Consider the following 21,934-nt stretch of genomic DNA (forward strand, 5'->3'; position numbering starts at 1 on the left):
GGATTACAGGCGTGAGCCATTACGCCCAGATGGTCCTTGATAATTTTTAAAAAATGTAAAGGGATCTTGGCTGGGCCTGGTGGCTCGGTGGCTCGTGCCTGTAAACCCAGCAATTTGGGAGGCCGAGGTGGGTGGATCACTTGAGCCCAGAAGTTTGAGACGAGCCTGGCCAACATGGCAAAACCCTGTCTCTATTAAAAAAAAAAAAAAAAAAAAAAATACAAAAATTAGCTGGGCATGGTGGTTCAAGCTATAGTCCCAGCTACACAGGAGGTGAGGAGGGAGATCACTTGAGTCCAGGAGGGGGAGTTAAAAAAAAAAGAGGCCAGGTGCGGTGATTCATGCCCGTAATCCCAGCAGTTTGGCTTTGGGAAGCTGAGGTGGGTGGATCACTTGAGGTCGGGAGTTTGAGACCAGCCTGACCAACATGGTGAAACCCCATCTCTACTAAAAATAGAAAAATTAGCCACACCCGTAATGCCAGCTACTTGGAAGGCATAAGAATCGCTTCAACCTGGGAGGCAGAGATTTTTTAAAAAGGGGGGGGAAGGGGAGAGGGGAAAGGGAAGGGGAAGGGGAAGGGGAGGAAATGTCAAGGGATCTTGATGAGAATGGCTACCTTATACATTTCTTGCAACTTTTACTTTTTTATTCTTTGAGACAGAGTCTCACACTGTCACCCAGGCTGGGTGCAGTGGCATGACCTTGGTTCACTGAAACCTCCACCTCCCAGGTTCAAGCGATTCTCGTGCTTCATTTTCCTGAGTAGCTGGGATTAGAGGTGTCTGCCGCCACACCCAGCTAACTTTTTGTATTTTTAGGAGAGACAGTCCCAAATTCCTGGTGGGTGATCTGCCCACTTCGTCCTCCCAAAGTGCTGGGATTAGAGATGTGGGCCACTGCACCCAGAAATTAAAAAAAAATTTTTTTTTTTTAATTTTTAACTTGTTCTGCTAAACAAGTTAAACAGAGCAACTTTTCTGAAAGCTGAAATTCTATAAAACATTACAAATGTGTAAATAGAGTTCTTTAGCTTCCCAAAACTGGGACAATATGAGTTTTTAAAAAAAAAAAAAAAAAAAAAAAAGTGCTGGGCAAGGTGGCTCACATCTATAATCCCAGCACTTTGGGAGGCTGAGGCAGGCGATTATCTGAGGTTGAGAGTTTGAGACCAGCTCGAGCAACATGGAGAAACCCTGTCTCTACTAAAAATACAAAATTAGCTGGGTGTGATGGCACATGCCTGTAGTCCTAGCTACTCAGGAGGCTGAGGTAGGAGAATTGCTTGAATTCAGGAGGTGGAGGTTGCAGTGAGCCAAGATGGTGCCACTGCACTCCAGCCTAGCAACAGGCGACAGAGCGAGACAAAACAAAACACACACATGCACAGATGCACGCGCGCGCTCGCGCGCACACACACACACACACACACACACACACAAATAAAAAGAAAAGGATAATGGATAACACATAAAAAAATCCTGGATTCGTAATAGTGTTTTAAAACAAAGGTAGGATACACAGGAAGAGAAAGGTAAAATCTTCAAAGGGAGAAATCTTCATAGAAGAATGCTAGCCAGTACATGTAAAAGGAAGAATAAATTTAGAAAATTACCATTTTATAATCCCCAATATTATAATCAACAGAAGTAAGTGCTGAACCACTGGGGGAAGGCTGCTGGGAAACAGGAGATTCACATACACGATCTCCAGGAATCTCCAGTGGTCGTATCAGAAACATGCAAGCTACATCTCATCAAGAAGAACCCGTTTGAAGAATCCACAATGTGAACCACGCTGTGAAACAACTCATCTGTATGTGGCAAAGTGCTGAATGTCTTGAAGAAGAGAGGAAGACTGTTCTAGACTAATATTATATTTGAAACAATTAAATCCTGTGTTGAAGACAGTTACCTAGACTTTTTTGGAGAGATGGGATGTCACGGAATTAATGGTGATTGTTTTACATATGGCTAAGGGTACTCGTGCTGTGGGAAGAACACCCTCCTTGTAAGGACACCCTCCTTGTAAGGAGCATTAGTATGCCACAAAGGGTCTAGGAGTGAAGTGGTATATGTTGGTGAAGTGTCACATGGTCTGACAAAAGAGAAGAGACAGAAGAAAGAGTAAGAGGGAAGGAGGGATAAGAAATATGGCAAGATATTAATAGCTGGAGAACCAAGGACAAGGGCATATGGTGTTTACCCTCCATTTCTCTATGGGTTTGATAATTTTCTACATTAGTAAAAATGAACAAAATGAAGATAACTTCTAGAAGTAACATTCTCAGGCTATAGGTATTGCAAATAAGAAAAAAAAGGACAGTCAATTTTCACTTTGGTAACCCTGTAAGTAGAAGGAAAAACAGGTCATCTTGAAGAACACCCTCTCTGGCTACCTCTCCCTGGAGGGTGATTGAGAAGTGAAGACAGTGGGGACATCTAAGTCAGAATGGAGACTGCAAGACCAAGAAGCTACACCAAGACAAAGGCACACCAACAGCTTCCTTTACAACTGGCACTGAACACTCGCATGCCAAAGCTCCTTGTTTAGAATGGCTGTCACGTGGCCAAAGAACCTGTTGTGTGGGATTGTTTGTGATACAGAATTATAGAGAACCAACATGGCATTTTCTTCTCTGAAACATCTGTTACACCAAATCCTTCTTTATAATGGAATTTATGTTAATGAGATTTTACTTTTATAATAAACTGAACAAATGTAGGATATCAAGAAAAACTAACTAAATGCTTTAAACAAATTCCATTTCCTTATGAAAAAAATCTAATAGCTTATCTGTACTCATAAAGGATAGAGGAAGAGAAAGAAGCCTATAAGCTAATTAGACCTGCTCTTTCATTTCCATTAAGCTTCTCAGGACTATTTCTGGTTCCTGGGCCCTAGATTCAAGATCCAATGTCTATTTTTATTGCCTTTAAGTATCTTCACATTATAGCAGATGGAACTGTGTTTAAGAATCTTATAGTCTTGAGATACTAGATAAAGGTAGCATGTCAGGCCCACTTAACTACTCAATTTTCACACCTTACTCATTTATTATTTGCAAATGACAATAAAAATACTGAATGGATCTCAATCTCCACAGCAGCCGTCAATTTTTGCCTCCTGGCTCATAAATCTAACAAAAAATGTCACATTTCACTTTTTTGGGCTTTTATAGACTTATTCAAATCATTTCTTATGACCAAGACACAGACCTTGGTAGCAGAGTGTAGATGAGACCTGGATGCACTCTGTACAGCCACTCACAGATACAGAGGAAGGAACTTCATTTGGAAGCAGGCAATCATATAATTTCAAAAGAATCCACGGCAGTTCCTACTCTGTCCAAAATTATGTTTTCTTCAAGTACAACAAATTATGATATAATTCTGCCAAAGAGACATTCTTCATTATCAGATAAATTTGACCTTTACAGAACAGCCCTCGTCCATGTTCACAGAAATACACACTAATGAAACCTCTACAACAAACCCAGGCTGCACTTGACAGCCACAGACAGGACTTCAGGACGGCTGTCCAAGGAGTGGGACACAAACCACTTATAGTAACAGTGACTGGAGAGGCACACCCCCTCCTACTCTACAACCGTCAGCACTATACCAGCTGAGGTAGAGAGGCTGAATCCTAGGGCCCAGAAGTTCAATGCTGAACAAAATTTAGACAGCACCTTGGGGGCGGGTGTGGTGGCTCATGCCTGTAACCCCAGCACTTTTCGGGGGCTGAGGTGGGTGGATCCCTTGAGCTCAGCAGCTCAGGGCCAGCCTGGGCAACATAGGAAGATCCCTGACTTTTACAAACAAGTGTAAAAATCAGCCAGGTGTAGTGGTGCACTCTGCAGTCCCAACTACTCTGGAGGCTAAGACTGTGAGCCATGATGGTGCCACTGCACTCTGGCCTAAGTGACAGAGTAAGACCCTGTCTCAAAAAAAAAAAAAAAAAAAGAAAAAAGAAAAAAGAAAAAAGACCTATCTGGCTCTGGCCAGATAGTCCAACTCTTAACAAGCAGAAACAGACTTACAGCTTATTGCAATGCATCCAGAATGTTCTCTTACTTACTGGTTTTCTTTTTATGCAAACTTAGTCCTTACCTTGGAATTCAACATAATTTCTGGAGCCCTATACCAACGTGTGGCCACATATTCGGTCAGGAACCCTGTATGATCATGGTCTGGATCTGCAACACGGGCCAAGCCAAAGTCACAGATCTAAGAGGGAATAAAACAAGATAACTTCTTAGAAACCTTAACTTTTCATATCAAAACATCACAAAAATAAAAAAGGCAACAGCAGTAATAATGATACACAGTAGCTGCTACCATTACTAAGTGGCAGTTACTTTGCTGGGCATTCTACAAATTCATTATTATTTAATTTTCCCAACAACCTGAAAAGCAATCAACATGTTAGAGACCAGGATGCAGGCTGAAGAAATCTTTATAGGACATACTTTAAGAGGCATCTCTACTTTTCATTATCTGCTTAGCACAAGGCAGTCTCAATTAGGTGAAGTGACACAAACTGTTGAGTAAAGTCACCAAAACCACCTAGTGTCCTTTTTTCAGCCTGTCCTGCTGGAGCTCTCATGACTGCTGCAACGATCTACACTGGCCTTGTATTCTCTGATGCTACTTTCTGCTAGTCTTCTACTTAGTCTATGAATGTAAGTATTTTCAAAGATTCTTCCCACTTCCCCCTCCTTCCAGGTAGTCAAACCTACTCCCAAAGCTTTTTAAAAAAATTTTCATATACTGAAGAGTATTTTATTTTAAAAATATAGTTTCACGTCTGTAATCCCAGCTCTTTGGAAGGCTGAGGGGGGTGAATCATGAGGTCAGGAATTCAAGACCAGCCTGGCCAAGATGGTGAAACCCTGTTTATACTAAAACTACAGAAGTTAGTCACACATGGTGGCAGTACCTGTAATCCCAGCTACGTAGAAGGCTGAGGCAAGAGAATCACTTGAACCAGGGAGTTCTCTACTTTAGAGGCTGGCATTGCCTGGTACCACCTTCAACCCCAAAGGCTCTACTGCTTGCTTCAGGTGTAGCATCTGAGAAAAGCTGTACAACTGTGTTGCACAATTTCCCTGTCTTTTGACACACTGTCTTTGCATTGTCAAAAGGAGCCAACAGCAACCTGCTTCTCCAGTGACTCCTCCATGGGCCACTTTCCATGTGGACTCTCACAGGGTGGAGTGGGGAGGAAATCCTGCCCTCCTCCATGACTCTAACAACTAACTCCAGCCACTGAGCTCTCTGTCTACATCCACCATGAGCCCTAGGCCTTTTTTTTTTTTTCCCTTTGAGACACTCTTGCTCTGTCACCAAGGCTGGAGTGCAATGGCATAATTGGCTCACTGCAACCTCCACCTCCCAGGTGCAAGCGATTCTCCTGCCTTAGCCTCCGAAGTAGCTGGGATTATAGGCACATGCTACTACGCAGGGCTACTTTTTAATATTTTTAGTAGAGACGGGGTTTTGCCATGTTGGCCAGGCTGGCCTCGAACTCCTGACCTGTGATCCACCAGCCTTGGCCTCCCAAAGTGCTGGGATTACAGGAGTGAGCCACTGCATTTAGCCCCTAGGCCTCTCTTTTCAAAGCTGGGTTGGGCTCCCATTACACCCCCTGACAGTCACAGCCTATCAGAGAATCTGGTTGAGGCACGGCCATAACTTTTGAGGGGGATCACAGTTAAGTTCTAACTTCTGCTTGATTGATCCTACTTTTCAATGAACCTGCAGCTTATTCTTCAGAGACTTTTCTACCAATTCCAGTAAAGCAAACTGCAGCAAGAGTTTCCAGTACTCATGCCCAGGAGGTTCATTAGCAACCTAATCCTATATGACAAGATATCCAACTCAGAAAAGCAAGGAAAGATTGATTTCTTCTTATGTCTGAAGGGGAATGTGCCAAGTCGTGCAAAGCCATCACTTGCCATGGCTATCACCAATCCATTTTGACTGTGTGTGGTTTGAATATTTCAACACAGCTGTGACACACACTTTCTCTTTCATGGCTCACACTTCTCTGATTCAAGTCCAACCAAAGCTCACCACGTTACCTTCTACAGTGTAAATGGACACCTGAAGCCACATTCTGAATCATACCATCAGAAAAGAAATAACGCACCTTGTCAGCAGACCAAAACCAGGGCAAGCCCCAGAATGTGAGCATAGATCCTTCACTGCCCTCTGTGCCTCTGTCACATAGACTGGATGGGTCTAAACTTGACACACAGATTTGAGGGCTGTTATATCACAAAACAGATCTCAGATTTTTTTGAAACCAGAATATAAGAAATCCACAAATCAATGAGGCCAAAGGATTGAAGCTGATGTCTCCACATTTCCTTTCTTTGTCTATATTCCTCTGGGAGGGTAGAAAATGGGGAGGTGAAGCAAGTGCTGAGAAATGAAATGGAATGTGGAGACACCAGCTTCAATCCTTTTGTCTCACTGATTTGTAGGTGTCTTATATTCCGGTTTTTAAAAATCTGTCTAGGATCTGGTTTGTGATGTAACTGAGCCCTCAAAAGCCATGTGCTGGGCTGGATACAGTGGTTCATGCCTGTAATCCCAGCACTTTGGGAGGCTAAGGTGGGTGGATCACCTGAGGTGAAGAGTTCAAGATCAGCCTGGCCAACATGTTAAACCCTGTCTCTGCTAAAAAATACAAAAATTAGCTGGGCGTGGTGGTGCATGCCTGTAATCCCAGCTACTTCAGAGGGTAAGGCAGGAGAATTGCTTGAATTCGAGAGGTAGAGGTTGCAGTCAGCTGAGATCGTGCCACTGCACTCCAGCCTGAGCAAAAGAGTGGGACTCAGCCTAAAAAAAAAGGAAGCTGTGTGTTAAGTCTGATCCATCCAGTCTGTGTGATGCTGGGCACAGAAAGCAGCGAAGAGTGTGGACAAAGAAATGGGTTCTTCTAAATAAGATATATTTTAGAGGGCTTGATCAGAATCTTAAATATTACATAAAGATAGGAATAAGTGCTATGCATAACTTTAAACATAGTTGTGGCAGATTATATTTTCTAAAGCCACACCAATATAACCGAGACCCCACACTCTTCTGGCTGAACAAATTCTGGCTGAATTTGTATCAAGAGGTGGGGTTTATCTTCCATCCCCTTGTATTTGGGTGAACCTCTGTACCTGCCAGAAACAACAGAATACAGTGTAAATAATGCTGTGTGACTTCTGAGGCTGCATCATACAATTCAATGTGGCATCCACCTGGCTCTACTGGGGTCCTTGGAACCCCTGCCCATGTTGTGAGGAAGCTCAGGCTGCCTGGGCTATACGTAGATATTCCAGTCAACAGCCAGTATCAACAGCTGTTGGACAAGTGAGGGATCATTCCAGCCCCCACCATCACATATTCTAGGGGAGGCCCAGACACTGGAGAGACCAACTGCCCTAACTGTACTTGGAATTCCTGATTCACCGAAACTGTGAGAATTCACAAAAACAATGAGAATTGTTTTAGGTTACTATGTTTTTGGGTCATTTATTATAGAGCAAGATAAAACTAATACAGTTGTACTGGGCAGAGTGACTGCACAGAGACTGGCACTTTTTGAGGAAGACCCATGTGAAGTGATACTGAAATAGTGAAGACACATCAGCCATGGCAAGACCTGGGGAAAGCCAGAGCAAGCTCTAGAGAAGGAACAAATAAGCATATCGGAGGGGCAGAGAGGGGCACTGTACCTGGAACCACCCAGAATGATTCTAGAACTGACGGCTTTCCTATATCTCAACTGCTATTGCCTTAGTTTACACTATATTTAGTCTGTCTGGACCTAGGTAAAAGGCTAATCTCCCTGCTGCAATTAATTCATCCTCTAAATTTCTGCCTGTTACTTTTAAAATAGAAATCATTTCTCTGGCTCAAAAATCTTTTAACCAACTTCCTCTGCCTCTCTAGAATAAAGACCAAATTCTTTAAGAGTAACTTTTTTTTTTTTTTTGAGACAGAGTCTCACTCTGTCATCCAGGCTGGAGTACAATGGTGCTATCTCAGCTAACTGCAACCTCCACCTCCCAGGTTCAACTGATCTCCTGCCTCAGCCTCCCAAGTAGCTAGGATTATAGGCACCTGCCACCACCCCTGGCTAATTTTTGTATTTTTAGTAGAGACGGGTTTTTGCCATGTTGGCCAGGCTGGTCTTGAACTCCTGACCTCAGGTGATCCACCCACCTTGGCCTCCTAAAATGCTGGGATTACAGGCGTGAGCCACTGTGCATATACCTCTTTAAGCATAACTTTAAAGATCATTCTTAAATTGCCACCAAACTACCTTCTAAATCTTGTATCTGCCACCATCAGCTCTGTCCTCACATCTGATCCTATTAACCTACACTCCATTCCCTGACTATGCATTACTGTTTCAAACTGTGTGCTTCTGTCCAGTCCTGATACCTAAAAGCCCAACTGGAAAGTTTCCTCTTCTGAGAAGTTTCCCAGGAATCAATACCACCTCCAAGTATGGGTCACTCTTTTTAACTTCCATACTACTTTTTCGGCTTAAAGTATATAACCACATCCATGATAACTAGCTGGGCAACTGCCTGGCTCCCCAGCTAGAATGTAAACCCCAAGAAAAAGACGGTAGACTTACTTTTATTCATAAGTGTCCTGGGCATAGTGCACATTCAACATGTGGTGAATAAATGTCTTACTTTAAATGTTTAATAGGAAGTAGAACAACTGGGGGAGATTAATTGGCAGAGACCCTACTAATGACCATTTTTATATCATCTGAATTACTGATAATCTTTCAAAAATGAAAGCCAGCATATAAAGTAGTAAGGATTAAATTTTCACAATAATGAATAATGTTAATAAAATTACATTTCTCAAAGTGGCTATATTATGGAAGAAAAATTAAAAATTGGAATAGCATTCCTTTATTAGGAAAGACAACTTGTCTTATCACTCTGAATGATACATCTATTTCCTTAAAATGAAAGCCAAAATGTCTTTCCTTGTACTTTTCCTCCAAGTAATTGAGTTCAAAGGCCATTAAGTGGGGTCAGGTAACATTAAGGTCCCCAGGAGGGAGGGAGAGGCAGAGTAGCATAGTGGGTATTTGGCAACCAAGTAGAGTTAATGGGGACTGAAGAACGGGAACATGGTCTGGGTGTTAACATGAAAGGCAGGCCATGGTAAGAAGGCAGTGGCAGCCCACTCAGGGGACTGGAATCCCAGCAGGCTGGCGCTCTCTCTCTCTCTCTCTCTCTCTCTCTCTCTCTCTATATATATATATATATATATATATATAAATAAAATTTATTTATTTAGAGACAGAGTCTGACTCTGTTGCCAGGCTGGGGTGCAGTGGCATGATCTCAGATCACTGAAACCTCCGCCTCCTGGGTTCAAGTGATTCTCCTGCCTCAGGCTCCCAAGTAGCTGGGACTACAGGCGCGCACCACCATGCCCAGCTAATTTCTGTATTTTTAGTAGAGACAGCGTTTCACAATGTTGGCCGGGATGGTCTTGAACTCCTGAGCTCAGGTGATCCGCCTGCCTCAACCTCCCAAAGTGCTGGAATTACAGGCATAATCCACCGTGCCTACATTTATTAGCTGGCATTTTTTTTTTTTTTTTTTGAGACGGAGTCTTGTTTGGTCACCAGGCGCCAGGCTGGAGTGCAGTGGCGTGATCTCCGCTCACTGCAACCTCCGCCTCCTGGGTTCAAGCAATTCTCCTGCCTCAGCCTCCCAAGTAGCTGGGTCTACAGACGCACACCACCATGCCCAGCTAATTTTTTATATTTTAGTAGAGACCGGGTTTCACTATGTTGACCAGGATGGTCTTGATCTCTTGACCTCGTGATCCGCCTGCCTCGGCCTCCCAAGGTGCTGGGATTACAGGCGTGAGCTACCGCGCCCGGCCAGCTGGCATTTTTTTTTAAAGAAAACACATGGTTCATCAACTGGGGTTACGGGGCTTACTGCAATACACACATCTTAGTGAATTTCTTACCAGAAAGATAGAAAAAATATTCAATCCTTTCCTTTAATTATTACCCATTTTTATAGTGAGTTGGTGTAAGGCAGGCCATATTTTTTCATTTGTATCCTCCATACCTAATATAGAATATAGAAATAGTAGACTCTCAAAAATTATTGGTTATAATTTTAAAAAGAGGAAGATGTGGGGTTGAGACCTCTAAAAGACTTCACACAACTCTATTCATGTTCAATGAAAAGCTCATGTAATTTTTTTTTTTTTTGAGACAGAGTTTGCTCTTGTTGCCCAGACTGGAGTGCAATAATCCAATCTCAGCTCACTGTAACCTCCGACTCTGAGGTTCAAGTTATTCTCCTGCCTCTGCCTTTTGAGAGCAGGGATTATAGGCATGTGTCACCATGTCTGACTAATTTTGTATTTTTAGTAGAAATGAGATTTCGCCAAGTTGGCCAGGCTGGTCTCGAACTCCTCACCTCAGGTGATCCACCCACCTCGGCCTCCCAAAGTGCTGGGATTACAGGTGTGAGAAACTACGCCGTGTTTTCTTTTTTAAATGTCTTTCAACACTGTAATATCGAAGACTAACCAAATTTACATGCCACTAACCAATACAATGCCAAGGCTACAAAAATTGAAAAGCAGTACTAGTATAATTCCATACAAAGGAAAATAAACAAGGATATGGTACAAGAAAATATACATTTTATAAGTTATAAAATCAAAATTTCAAAAACAAAAGACCCAAAGACATGTTTTATTTGTATCTATCAGAGTCTTTCACAGGCACAGCCAGAATTTTCACATGTTGTAATCTCAGCATCCTGTGACTCCTACTGGGATCTCTGTAAGGTCAGTCTAGTAAACAAGAGCACAGACAGGTATAGCTCACATCCGCTGGTAGTTACACTAGAAATATGCTAGCAGAACCTCCAAATAGAGCCTGTAACCCTGGTGAGTTCCTGTGGCCCTGAAAAATAAAGTCTACAAGAGAGGATCCCAGAAGGGTCCTGAGATGTCAATGTCTGCTGGGTCTTAGGGCTTCAGATAATAAGCAAGAAGCATGTTTACGGAAACCAAAAAGAAAGCTTATTTCTGTTGGCCTTAACTGATGCCAGAGCCAAAAGTTAAAGGTCTAAGACACTGAGAATGGCTGATATGGGTAAGGGTTCAAGAGTAAAAAACACTTTGTAGGCCGGGCGTGGTGGCTCAAGCCTGTAATCCCAGCATTTTGGGAGGCCGAGGCAGGTGGATCAAGAGGTCAAGAGATCGAGACCATCCCGGTCAACATGGTGAAACCCCATCTCTACTAAAAATACAAAAAAATTAACTGGGCACAGTGGTGCGTGCCTGTAATCCCAGCTACTCAGGAGGCTGAGGCAGGAGAATTGCCTGAACCCAGGAGGCAGAGGTTGCAGTGAGCCGAGATCGTGCCACTGTACTCCAACCTGGGTGACAGAGTAAGACTCTGTTTCTAAAAAAAAAAAAAAGCTAAAACTTTAATACTGTCAGGAAAAATAGAAGTAAATCTTCGCAATATTATGTTAAGCAAAGCCTCTTAGACATGACACCAAAGCACAAGCAGTGAAAGAAAAAAAGTAACTGGATTTCATCAAAATTAGAAACTTGTGCTACAAAGCAAACTGAAAAAGTGAAAAGGTAAGCCATAGAATGAGAGAAGATATTTGCAAGTCATACATCTGATAAGGGACTTAAAACTAGAATATATCAAGAACTCTTATATCTCAACAATGGAGAGATAAATAGCCTAGTTTAAAAAATGGGTGAAGGATCTGAATGGACATTTCTCTAAAGAAGATATACAAATGACCAATAAACACATGAAAAAAAATGCAAATCAAAATTACACTGAAATAACTTTATGCTAACTGGGATGGCTGTAATTAAAAAGTCAGATAAGTGTTGGTAAGTATTCCACTCCTTAGTGAAAATGAAAACATGCATCTACACAAAAACTTGAATGCAATGTTCATAGCGGTATTGTTCACTATAGCCAAGAATTAGAAGCAATCCAAATTTCCAGCTGATGATGAATACATAAAAGTGGTGAATCCACATGGCAGAAGAGAAAGGAGTTAAGTACTGATAATGCTACAACATGGGTGATTCTTGCAAACATTATGTCTGTGAAGGAAGGTAGCCACAAAAGACACATATTGTATGATTCTGTTTACTTGTAATGTCTAGAATAGGCAAATTCATAGAGGTAGAAAGTAGATTAGTGGATTAGTGATTGCCTAGGGCTGAAGGAGGGCAGAGGTTGGGGGAATAATGAAGGAAGGAATACTAACTGGCTCTAGATTTTCTTTTTGAGGTTATAAAAATATTTTCAAATTGGATGGTGGTAATGATTGTATAAGTCCATGATTATAATACTAAAACCATTGAGTTATACATTTTAAACGAGCGAGTTGTATGATATGTGAATTATAGCTTAATAAAGCTGCTTAAGTACATGTAAATTTACAGCAATAATCATTTCTTAGATTTCAGTTCAATAGACATTCCTGTGAGAAGACCTGTGAGATGCCAGACAAGAGAGATGAGGGTCTGCCTTTGAAATCTGAAAACGGGTAGATCAGAAATCTGGTAGACAGTAGGTGATTATAATGAGTTGTTTTGTAACTGAGAGAGAAAAAGATGGTGTACAAATGCAAAGGAGGGAGGTAGGTTAGCTCTGGCTGGGGCTCGGAGGCAGCAGGCAGAAGGTGGTATCTATGCTGGCCCTCGAGGATGGGTAGCCTTTCCTGTGGGAGGCTAGTGGCTATATTGGAGATAGGATATCACAGGCAGAGGGAACAGAAATAAAATATGGAGGGAGGGACTACTACTGAAAACACTGAGTCTTCCTCCCTGTAGCTGCAGCTTTGGATGAGTAATAAGAGTCACCAACACTAAGCTAGAAAGGTCGGTTGCAAGTAGATCGTGGAAAACCTTCTAGAACTATCTATAAAAAGCAGTAAGTTTTGTCATGGTGGGTGAACACAGTAACCAATGTCCAGTGAAATGTTGTAGAGGGCATCTTCCTTCATCAGATATTGTGTGGGTTGGACTCTGTCACTTGTTAGGATCCTTCTGATACAGGTTTATGTCCTTTCCACATGGGATGGAACCAGCTCCTTTCCCCTGGATGTGTGCAACTAAGAGCCAAGTAGGCACAAAAGGAATCGAGCTACGTTTAGGATGGCTGTACTACTTCTTTGGCACTTAATGATTTTCTTGAAGATTTTGCAGTAAATATCTCCTCGTGTTTGTTTTGTTTGTTTGTTTTTCATTATTATTGTAGCCCTGTTACATCAGATTGCTTTTGTTTTTGGAGAGACATTCTCAATATTTTAAGCATATAACATTTCTGGGAAGTATTGGCTCTTATTTTTGCTTGAATGTATTCATCCTTAAGAATAAAACAGGCTAGGCGCGGTGGCTCAAGCCTGTAATCCCAGCACTTTGGGAGGCCGAGGCAGGTGGATTACGAGGTCAACAGATCGAGACCATCCTGGTCAACATGGTGAAACCCCGTCTCTACTAAAAATACAAAAAAATTAGCTGGGCATGGTGGCGCATGCCTGTAATCCCAGCTACTCAGGAGGCTGAGGCAGGAGAATTGCCTGAACCCAGGAGGCGGAAGTTGTGGTGAGCCGAGATTTCGCCACTGCACTCCAGCCTGGGTAACAAGAGCAAAACTCCGTCTCAAAAAAAAAAGAATAAAACAAACAGAACCAGACTACTTTTTCTGTTGGCTCTTCCAAGGTTATGGACTTGTCTTTAAGGCCATTCTGTTCACCTACTCACCAGAGCTCACACTCATACATACATGAGTTATTGGCCAGGGCATAATTCAGGCATGTTTTGAAAACCCAAGTTAACACAAAGAATCAGAAGCATAACAGCATATTTTAGATATTTAAAGTGGTAAAATTCACTAACTTATTTTATTTATTTATTTTTTCGAGATGGAGTCTTGCTCTTTTGTCCAAGCTGGAGTGCAATGGTGTGATCTCAGCTCACTGCAACCTCCACCTCCTGGGTTCAAGCAATTCTCCTGCTGAAGCCATCCCAGTAGCTGGAATTACAGGTGCCTGCCACCACACCTGGCTAATTTTTGTATTTTTAGTAGAGAATGTGTTTCACCATGTTGGCCAGGCTGGTCTCGAACTTCTGACCTTGTGATCCGCCTGCACTGGCCTCCCAAAGTGCTGGGATTATATAGACATTTGCCATCACATCTGGTCTTCACTAATGTTTTAAAAACATACAGCGGCCAGATGCTGTGGCTCATGCCTGTAATCCTAGCTCTTTGGGTGGCTGAGGCAGGCGGATCACCTGGGGTCAGGAGTTCAAGTCTAGTCTGGCCAACATGGTGAAACCCTGTCTCTACTGAAAATACAAAGTATGGTGGTGCATGCCTGTAATCCTAGCTACTTGGGAGTCTGAGGTAGGAGAATCACTCAAACCTGGGAGGCAGTGGTTGCAATGAGCTGAAATGGCGCCACTGTACTCCAGTCTGGGCAACAGGGCAAGACTTCTCTCAAAAAATAAAAAGTATACAGCAGTGTATGTGCATCATTCTCATGGGTATAAATATGAGAGGAGAGAATCTCATTCCAAAGATGGGTATGGTATGTCACTGATTTGTTATAGTGTTCATATGGCAGTTGAGAGATCACCACACGGGGAGAGGACTCGTGTTTGCTGAAGCTCTGGGGTCACTGCACATCTATCGTATCCTCAGTGCCTTGTGATGACCGTGATGCCCATTCCCACAGACCCTCGGCCTAGGGAGTTTGTAACCTACAGCCTCACTGACCTTCTGGTATTTAGGTCCTGCCTCAGTCTGCTGAGTGGCTGGGACTACAGGCACCTACCACCACGCCTGGCTAATTTTTTGTATTTTTTAGTAGAGACTAGGTTTCACCATGTTAGCCAGGATGGTCTTTATCTCCTGACCTCATGATCCGCCCGCCTCGGCATCCCAAAGTTATAGGCGTGAGCCACTGTGCCTGGCCCAAAGTTTTAGCTTTTAAACTGTGTTCTTCAATCCATTTTGAGGTTTTTTTTTCCTTTTGAGACGGGGTCTCACTCTGTCACCCCAGTTGGAGTGCAGTGGTGTGATCTCTGCTCACTGCAACTTCCACCTTCTAGGCTCAAGCAGTTTTGCCACTCAGCCTCCTGAGTAGCTGGGACCACAGGCATGTGCCACCACGCCCAGATAATTTTTTTTGTATTTTTGGTAGAGATGGGGTTTTTCAGTCTTTGTTGCCCAGGCTGGTCTTGAACTCCGGAGCTCAGGCAATCTACCTGCCTTGGCCTCCCAAAGTGCTGTGATTACAGGCATGAATTAATTGAGTTAATTTTTTTCATCATTTTGTATGTGGCTTTTCAGTTGTTCCAGATTCATTTGTTGAAAAGACTATTCTTTCCCCAATAAATGTCTGGCATCCTTGTCAAAAATCAGTTGACCAGAGACATATGAGTTTATTTACTGACTCTCACTTCTATTCCACTGAGCTACATGTCTGTTCTTATGTCAGTAGCACACTGTCTTTATTACTGCGTTTTGTAGTAAATTTGAAATCAGGAAGTGTTATCAGTAGTCCATATGAATTTCCATATGAATTTTAGGATCAGCCGTTCAATTTCTGCAGGGAAAAACAGCTGGGGCTTTGATAGGGATTATACTAAATCTGCAGATCCATTTGGGGAACACTGCCATCTCAATACTATTAAGTCTTATGAGCCACGGACATGGGATGTCTTCCTATTTATTTAGGTTTTCTTGAATTCCTGCGCATTTTTGTAGACTGAATTCATATCACTCCATCATATCTAAGACATCCATAAATTTCCCTCCTTGCTTACCTATGACACCTATTAAAATAGAAATATGTAAATTTTGCATATTTTCAGCAGAACTCGGAGGATTGTAAAGGATTTGGGTTTTTTTTAAGTTGGAATTCTTTTTTTTTTTTGAGACAGAGTCACTCTGTCACCCAGGCTGGAGTGCAATGGCGAGATCTCAGCTCACTGCAACCTCCGCCTCTGAGGTTCAAGCAATTCTCTTGCCTCAGTCTCCTGAGTAGCTGGGATTACAAGCGTGTGCCACCCCGCCCAGCTAAATTTTTTTTGTATTTTTAGTAGAGACGGGGTTTCAACATCTTGGCCAGGCTGGTCTTGAACTCCTGACCTTGTGATCCACTTGCCTCAGCCTCCCAAAGTGCTGGGACTACAGGCGTGAGCCACAGTGCTCGGCCTGGAATGCCTTCTTAGGTATTAAAGTCAGTGAGGTTAAGTTTTCTGCTGCTTTCTATCTTTTGGATAGAAAAATTTATTTTAAAAAAATGTCACTAACAAAACAGATGATTTTTAAAACTAACACAAAATGTACATGATCCTGTTTACCTATATAAAGTATAAAAGTACACATATATGTAAGAGAAAATGCACTTTTTTTTTTTTTTTTTGGGTGAGACAGAGTCTCACTTTGTCACCCAGGTTGGCGTGCAGTGGTGTGATCTCAGCTCACTGCAACCTCCGCCTCCTGGGTTCAAGCAATTCTCCTTCCTCAGCCTCCCATGTAGGTGAGATTACAGGTGTGCACCTCCATGCCCGGCTAATATTTGTAATTTTAGTAGAGATGGGGTTTGGCCATGTTGGCCAGGGTGGTCTCAAACACCTGACCTCGGGTGATCCATCCACCTCGGTCTCCAAAAGTGTTGGGATTACAGGCGTGTAAGCCACCACACGTGGCCACCAATTTGTTATTAGTAGTTAGTTACCTCAGCCTGGTGCAGTTGCCACCTATGTAATCACAGCACTTTGGGAGGCTGAGAAAGGAAGACTGCTTGAGACCAGTCTGGGAAAAATACTAAGACGCTGTCTTTAAACAAAAAAAGGAAAAAAAAGAAATCTCTGGGGAGAAAGGGGCAATGTGATAAAGAAGACGACGACTACCATCTTTCTAGGCTTTTTTATGGTATTTTTTGGCCATAAAAATGTTTTTGGGCTGGGTGTGGTGGCTCAAGCCTGTAATCCCAGCACATTGGGAGGCTGAGGCAGGCAGATCACCTGAGGTCAGGAGTTTGAGACCAGCATAGCCAACATGGTGAAATCCTGTCTCTACTAAAAAGGCAAAAATTAGCGAGCCATGGTGGCACGCACCTGTAATCCCAGTTACTCAGTAGGTTGAGGCAGGAGAAATATTTGAACCTGGAAGGCAGAGATTACAGTGAGTTTGAGATCGCACCACTGCACTCCAGCCTGGTTAGCATAGTGAGACTCCATCTAAAAAAAAAAAGTTTTTGGGTATTTCTGGTGTAATTTTAAACATGAATAATGACAAATATAACTATGCTTCAGTGAAAGAGTTTTTCAATATATATATCACCCTAATAGTAAATAACCTGGCTGACCTTGAGATCACAGGTGGTGTTGAGCAGCAGATTGGAAGGCTTGAGGTCACGGTGCAGAACATTAGCTGAATGGATATATTTTAACCCTCTGAGGATCTGGTAAAGAAAATAGCAGATATGGTCGTTGCTGAGGTGTTGTGTCTTCAAGAGCTTGTAAAGATCTGTTTCCATGAGGTCCTGTACTATATATCTGTTTGTACAGGTTAAGGTAAAACACCAATTAGCTGGTCACATTTAGCAAAGCATTGAAAACAAAAATGCATCCTCTCTCGACTCTCTTCCCAAACAAATCTATTATTACACCACGAGGCCCTCAAGGTAAAGAAGAAACTGAGGAAAACCTGGTTTCCTTCATGGAAGGAATCTGAAGTCCTTAACTCCATTCAGGTCCTGTGTGATGATGGCAGGCAGTATAGCATATTTGACTGACACAGCTATGGGCCTAGACTGAGATCTGAAATGGGATGTTACAGAAATACTGGCCAATCTTGAAGTCTCAACCTCTTTGTTCTTTAAATAGTCCAAAATCAGTGAAACCCCTCAAGGTTTGTTGGAAACACTGGTGCCCTCTAAGTAGCACATATTCCCTCCTGTTTGGTTCGGTAACCTGTAATGTTACTATTCTTTTCCTTCTTGTTCCTCCCCTCCTCTCCCAAGCTCCTCAAAAGCCAATCATAAAACTTCCAGAAATACAGGTCAAGAAACTAACTCTAACTAGTAAATCCAACCCTAAGTCTATTATCTTGACTCTTCCATTACTGTTAAGATCCTAAATAGTGGGATGTGGTGGCTTGCACTCATAATCCAAGCACTTTGGGAGACCAAGGCAGGTGGATCACCTGAGGTCCAGGAGTTTGAGACCAGACTGGCCAACATGGTGAAACCCCATCTCTACTAAAAATACAAAAAATTTAGCCTGGCATGGTGGCAGGCACCTGTAATCACAGCTACTCAGGAGGCTGAGGAAGGACAATCATTTGTACCCAGGAGGCAGAGGCTGCAGTGAGCAGAAACTGCCCTACTGTACTCCAGCTTGGGCAACAAGAGTGAAACTCTGTCTCTTAAAAAAAAAAAAAAAAAAAAAAGATCCTAAATAAACAAGACTATGGGCAAGTTGTGCTAAGAAAGAGTTTGTGCTAATTTTGCTCCTCTTGCTTTCTTGCCTGGTCATGTATCCAACCACCTAAAATTTTAGATACGGCTACTTACTTTCTTTCTTACAGAAATTAAATTTTTTTAATTTTTTTAAATTTCTTTTTAAAATTTAATAAAGATGGGGTTTCACTATGACAGGCAGGCTGGTCTTGAACTCCTGGCCTCAGGTGATCCATCCACCTTGGCCTCCGAAAGTGCTAGGATTACAGGCATGAGCCACCTCGACCGGCCCAGAAATTAAATTATTAAAGCCTTTAGCCTTTAATGTAATCATATTATTTCATTAGCAGTGTTTCTGCATTTCTTTTATTCACTTCTGTGCAAATACAAATCTGTCTCCTATAGATTTATGCTAGATGCAGCACAGCAAGGGATTCAAATGAAACATGATTTTAAAATCTGTCATCTCAAAGAGGTTTATTTTCATAGCAAAAAGTAAAGTAGGACCAACAGGTGGTAGTGGCAGGAGGCATTTCATTTCAAATATCACTACAACTTATTAAGAGAGCTATTTAAAAATGGAAAGGGCTGCCTAGAGACCGTGTGAGTTGTCACACCCTGGAGGGGCGGAATACAAATTGGGTAAGCTGGTAGGAGTGCTGTACTAGCCTAACCTTCTCCATTTTGGCAGATTCTCTTCTTATATAGAGTATACTTTACCTCTCTATCTTTCAAATGGAGCCTTTACCCAGGCAGCATCCTCTAGACCTGCTCAGTCTACATTTCTAAACGTTGGTCATGACATAATTTAAGAGCTCGGTCGACCTTAAAGATCATAACTATCAGTTCCTTCATTTTAAAGGTGGGGAAACTGAGACCTAAAGAGTTGGTGACCTGATTCTAAGATCAGGACAGTTCTGATTTCACTAGGTAGAGAGCCACAGCACCCTCTTTCTTAGTCTACTAATGATCTTCCCTTTTCCTTTTCATCATCACAACAAACCAACCCTTATATAGAAAAACATGACTGGAAATGGAGTTAACCAAGATTTTCCATAACTAGACTTAGGGAGTAAATGGCAAGCAGATCACGACTTTCCCTTTAGCATGTTTAATGCACTTTTCCTTTAAGTTCAGGAAATTTCAAATTCTATTTACTCAACAAGGTTACCAAGCAGTGGAATTGGCTAGTTGCCCAAAAAGGATACACATCTTTCATTTGCTCGATGGTCGGTGCTCGAATAATGTCATTGATTCCAATGATATTCTCATGTCTGAAGCGCAGTAAGATTTTTATCTCCCTCAGGGTTCTCTGGCAGTAGGTCTGGTGCTCAAAGGGGCTGATTTTCTTGATAGCTACTCGAACTTTGTTGACATTATCATAAGCAGAGCTTAAAAAAGAGAGACAGATGGCATTAAAAACAGCCCTCAGAATATTTGCAGAAAGAATGCAAATTGGTTAAGTATTACATTTTTTAACACTCCGTGTAAACACCTGTTTCATACCCATGAAGGTAGCATGTATATTATCACAAAAAAAGACCTCAAGTTAGGGAGTATGAATGCAATTGACATGAGATAGCACCTAGTGACTCTCAAAATTAACAGCCCTGTTAACAGTGTGGATGCCTATTTTCATAACCCAGAAACATGGGCTTTACCCAGAAATACATACAAAAAAGCATTTTCCCATTGTCTTAGCAACTGCATTCTGGTGAGAGTAATCACTTTCACTGACACAGAAGAAACATTCAAATAACCTACAACCATACATCTTTATCCCTACCAAAAATGGACCGAGAACGCTTTGATTACTTGAATTAACTTTATCTCACTTGTAAAATGACCTGATCATTTTTCCCCCAAGAAACTGAATCATCAAGATGTTTGGTAGTTTGGGCTGGGCGCGGTGGCTCGTGCCTATAATCCTAGCACTTCGGGAGGCGGAGGCAGGAGCATCACAAGGTCAAGAGATTGAGACCATCCTGGCCAACTTGGTGAAACCCTGTCTCTACTAAAAATTCAAAAATTAGCTGGGCATGGTGGCACATGCCTGTAGTCCCAGCTCTCAGGAGGCTGAGGCAGGAGAATAGCTTGAACCCAGGAGGCGTGGTTTGTAGTCAGCTAAGATTGCACCACTGCACTCCAGCTTGGAGAGAGAGACTCCATCTCAAAAAACAAACAAAAAATTTTGGGTAGTTTTATAACAAAACCTAGAAAGTATTCTTCAAAAAACACATTTGTAGCAATAATATGCAGTCCAGTTCTTTCCAAGTTGTCCTTAATGTCTGATATACCAGAATTCTAAGCAAAAGCAATAATAAAAATTATACCTTCAATTTTATGATGAATTTGAATCTTCAGTATTTCTGCTATCTTTATAATAAACACTCTCTAAAAATTTGTATCTAAGAACTTTTCATATTAATAAATGTCAACATTTGGCCCACTGACCAAAGCAATAAATAATATTGACAGGCAATAAGACAACATTTCTTGTTTCCTTGGGGTAAAGGCTAGAAAACAGTAAAATAACCTTATTCTAAAGCTTATGCTTCCAAGGCCAGCTGCAGTGGCTATGTCTGCAATCCCAGCACTTTGGAGGCTTCGTGGGTAGATAACTTGAGGACAGGAGTTTTAAGACCAGCCTGGACAACATGGTGAAACCCTGCCTCTACTAAAAGTACAAAAAATTTAGCAGAGTGTGTAATTCCAGCTACTCGGGAGGCTGCGGCACAACAATCACTTGAATCTGGGAGGTGGAGGTGGCAGTGAGCCAAGATCACACCACACACCACTGTATTCCAGCCTGGGCAACAGAGTGAGACTCTGTCTCTAAATTAAATAAATAAAAAATAATGTTTATGCTTCTATAATAATATTTATCGGTCTACTTACCCTAAAAATTACTGATTTATTTGTCTGATTCTATAACAAGATAAGGCTCTGGAGGAAAACTCTGTCTTCCTTGGATCTAATTATCCTAAAACACCATTAACATGCAGCACACAGGTGGTCCAAAAATGCTTTCAAATGAAATATATTTTTAAGTAAAGAATCACTACTGAAATCTTATTTTGCTTTGGTTTGCTGCATGAGGCCTTAAGCCAGTGATTTTCAGTTAGACAGGCAAAAGTATATTATCATAATTTAACAAAATATATTTAAAAGCATATATAATAAGCAAGCTTATTTAATATTGAGAATATTTTTAGAAATAAAAATTCTATTTTGGGTAATTCAAATCATAGAACATGATTATGTTCAATAACAGCATAAATTAGTTACAAATACTGGTTACAAAATACTGGTTTAAACACAACATTACAATTTTCTAGTGTTAATATTATAAATTTCTAGTGTTAACAGTCAAATGTGGCCATAATTTCTTCTGCAAAATTATAATTC

At 41.7% G+C, this 21,934-nt stretch overlaps 1 protein-coding gene across 1 annotated transcript in view; it reads right to left on the reverse strand.

The window, feature by feature from the left end:
- The window catches only part of MAPK1 (mitogen-activated protein kinase 1), a 104,533-nt gene that overhangs the window by 32,305 nt on the left and 50,294 nt on the right, over nt 1-21,934 (reverse strand). Inside the window, exons 2-4 of the mRNA XM_002743577.7 lie at nt 19,735-19,917; nt 17,432-17,621; nt 4,113-4,229 (exon numbers count right to left, since the gene is read on the reverse strand). Of these exons, the coding sequence (XP_002743623.5) occupies nt 4,113-4,229; nt 17,432-17,621; nt 19,735-19,917 (490 nt within the window). The remainder of the gene's footprint in view (nt 1-4,112; nt 4,230-17,431; nt 17,622-19,734; nt 19,918-21,934) is intronic.

The sequence above is a fragment of the Callithrix jacchus genome, chromosome 1 (genome assembly GCF_049354715.1).
Source record: "Callithrix jacchus isolate 240 chromosome 1, calJac240_pri, whole genome shotgun sequence".
Classification (NCBI taxonomy): domain Eukaryota; kingdom Metazoa; phylum Chordata; class Mammalia; order Primates; family Cebidae; genus Callithrix; species Callithrix jacchus.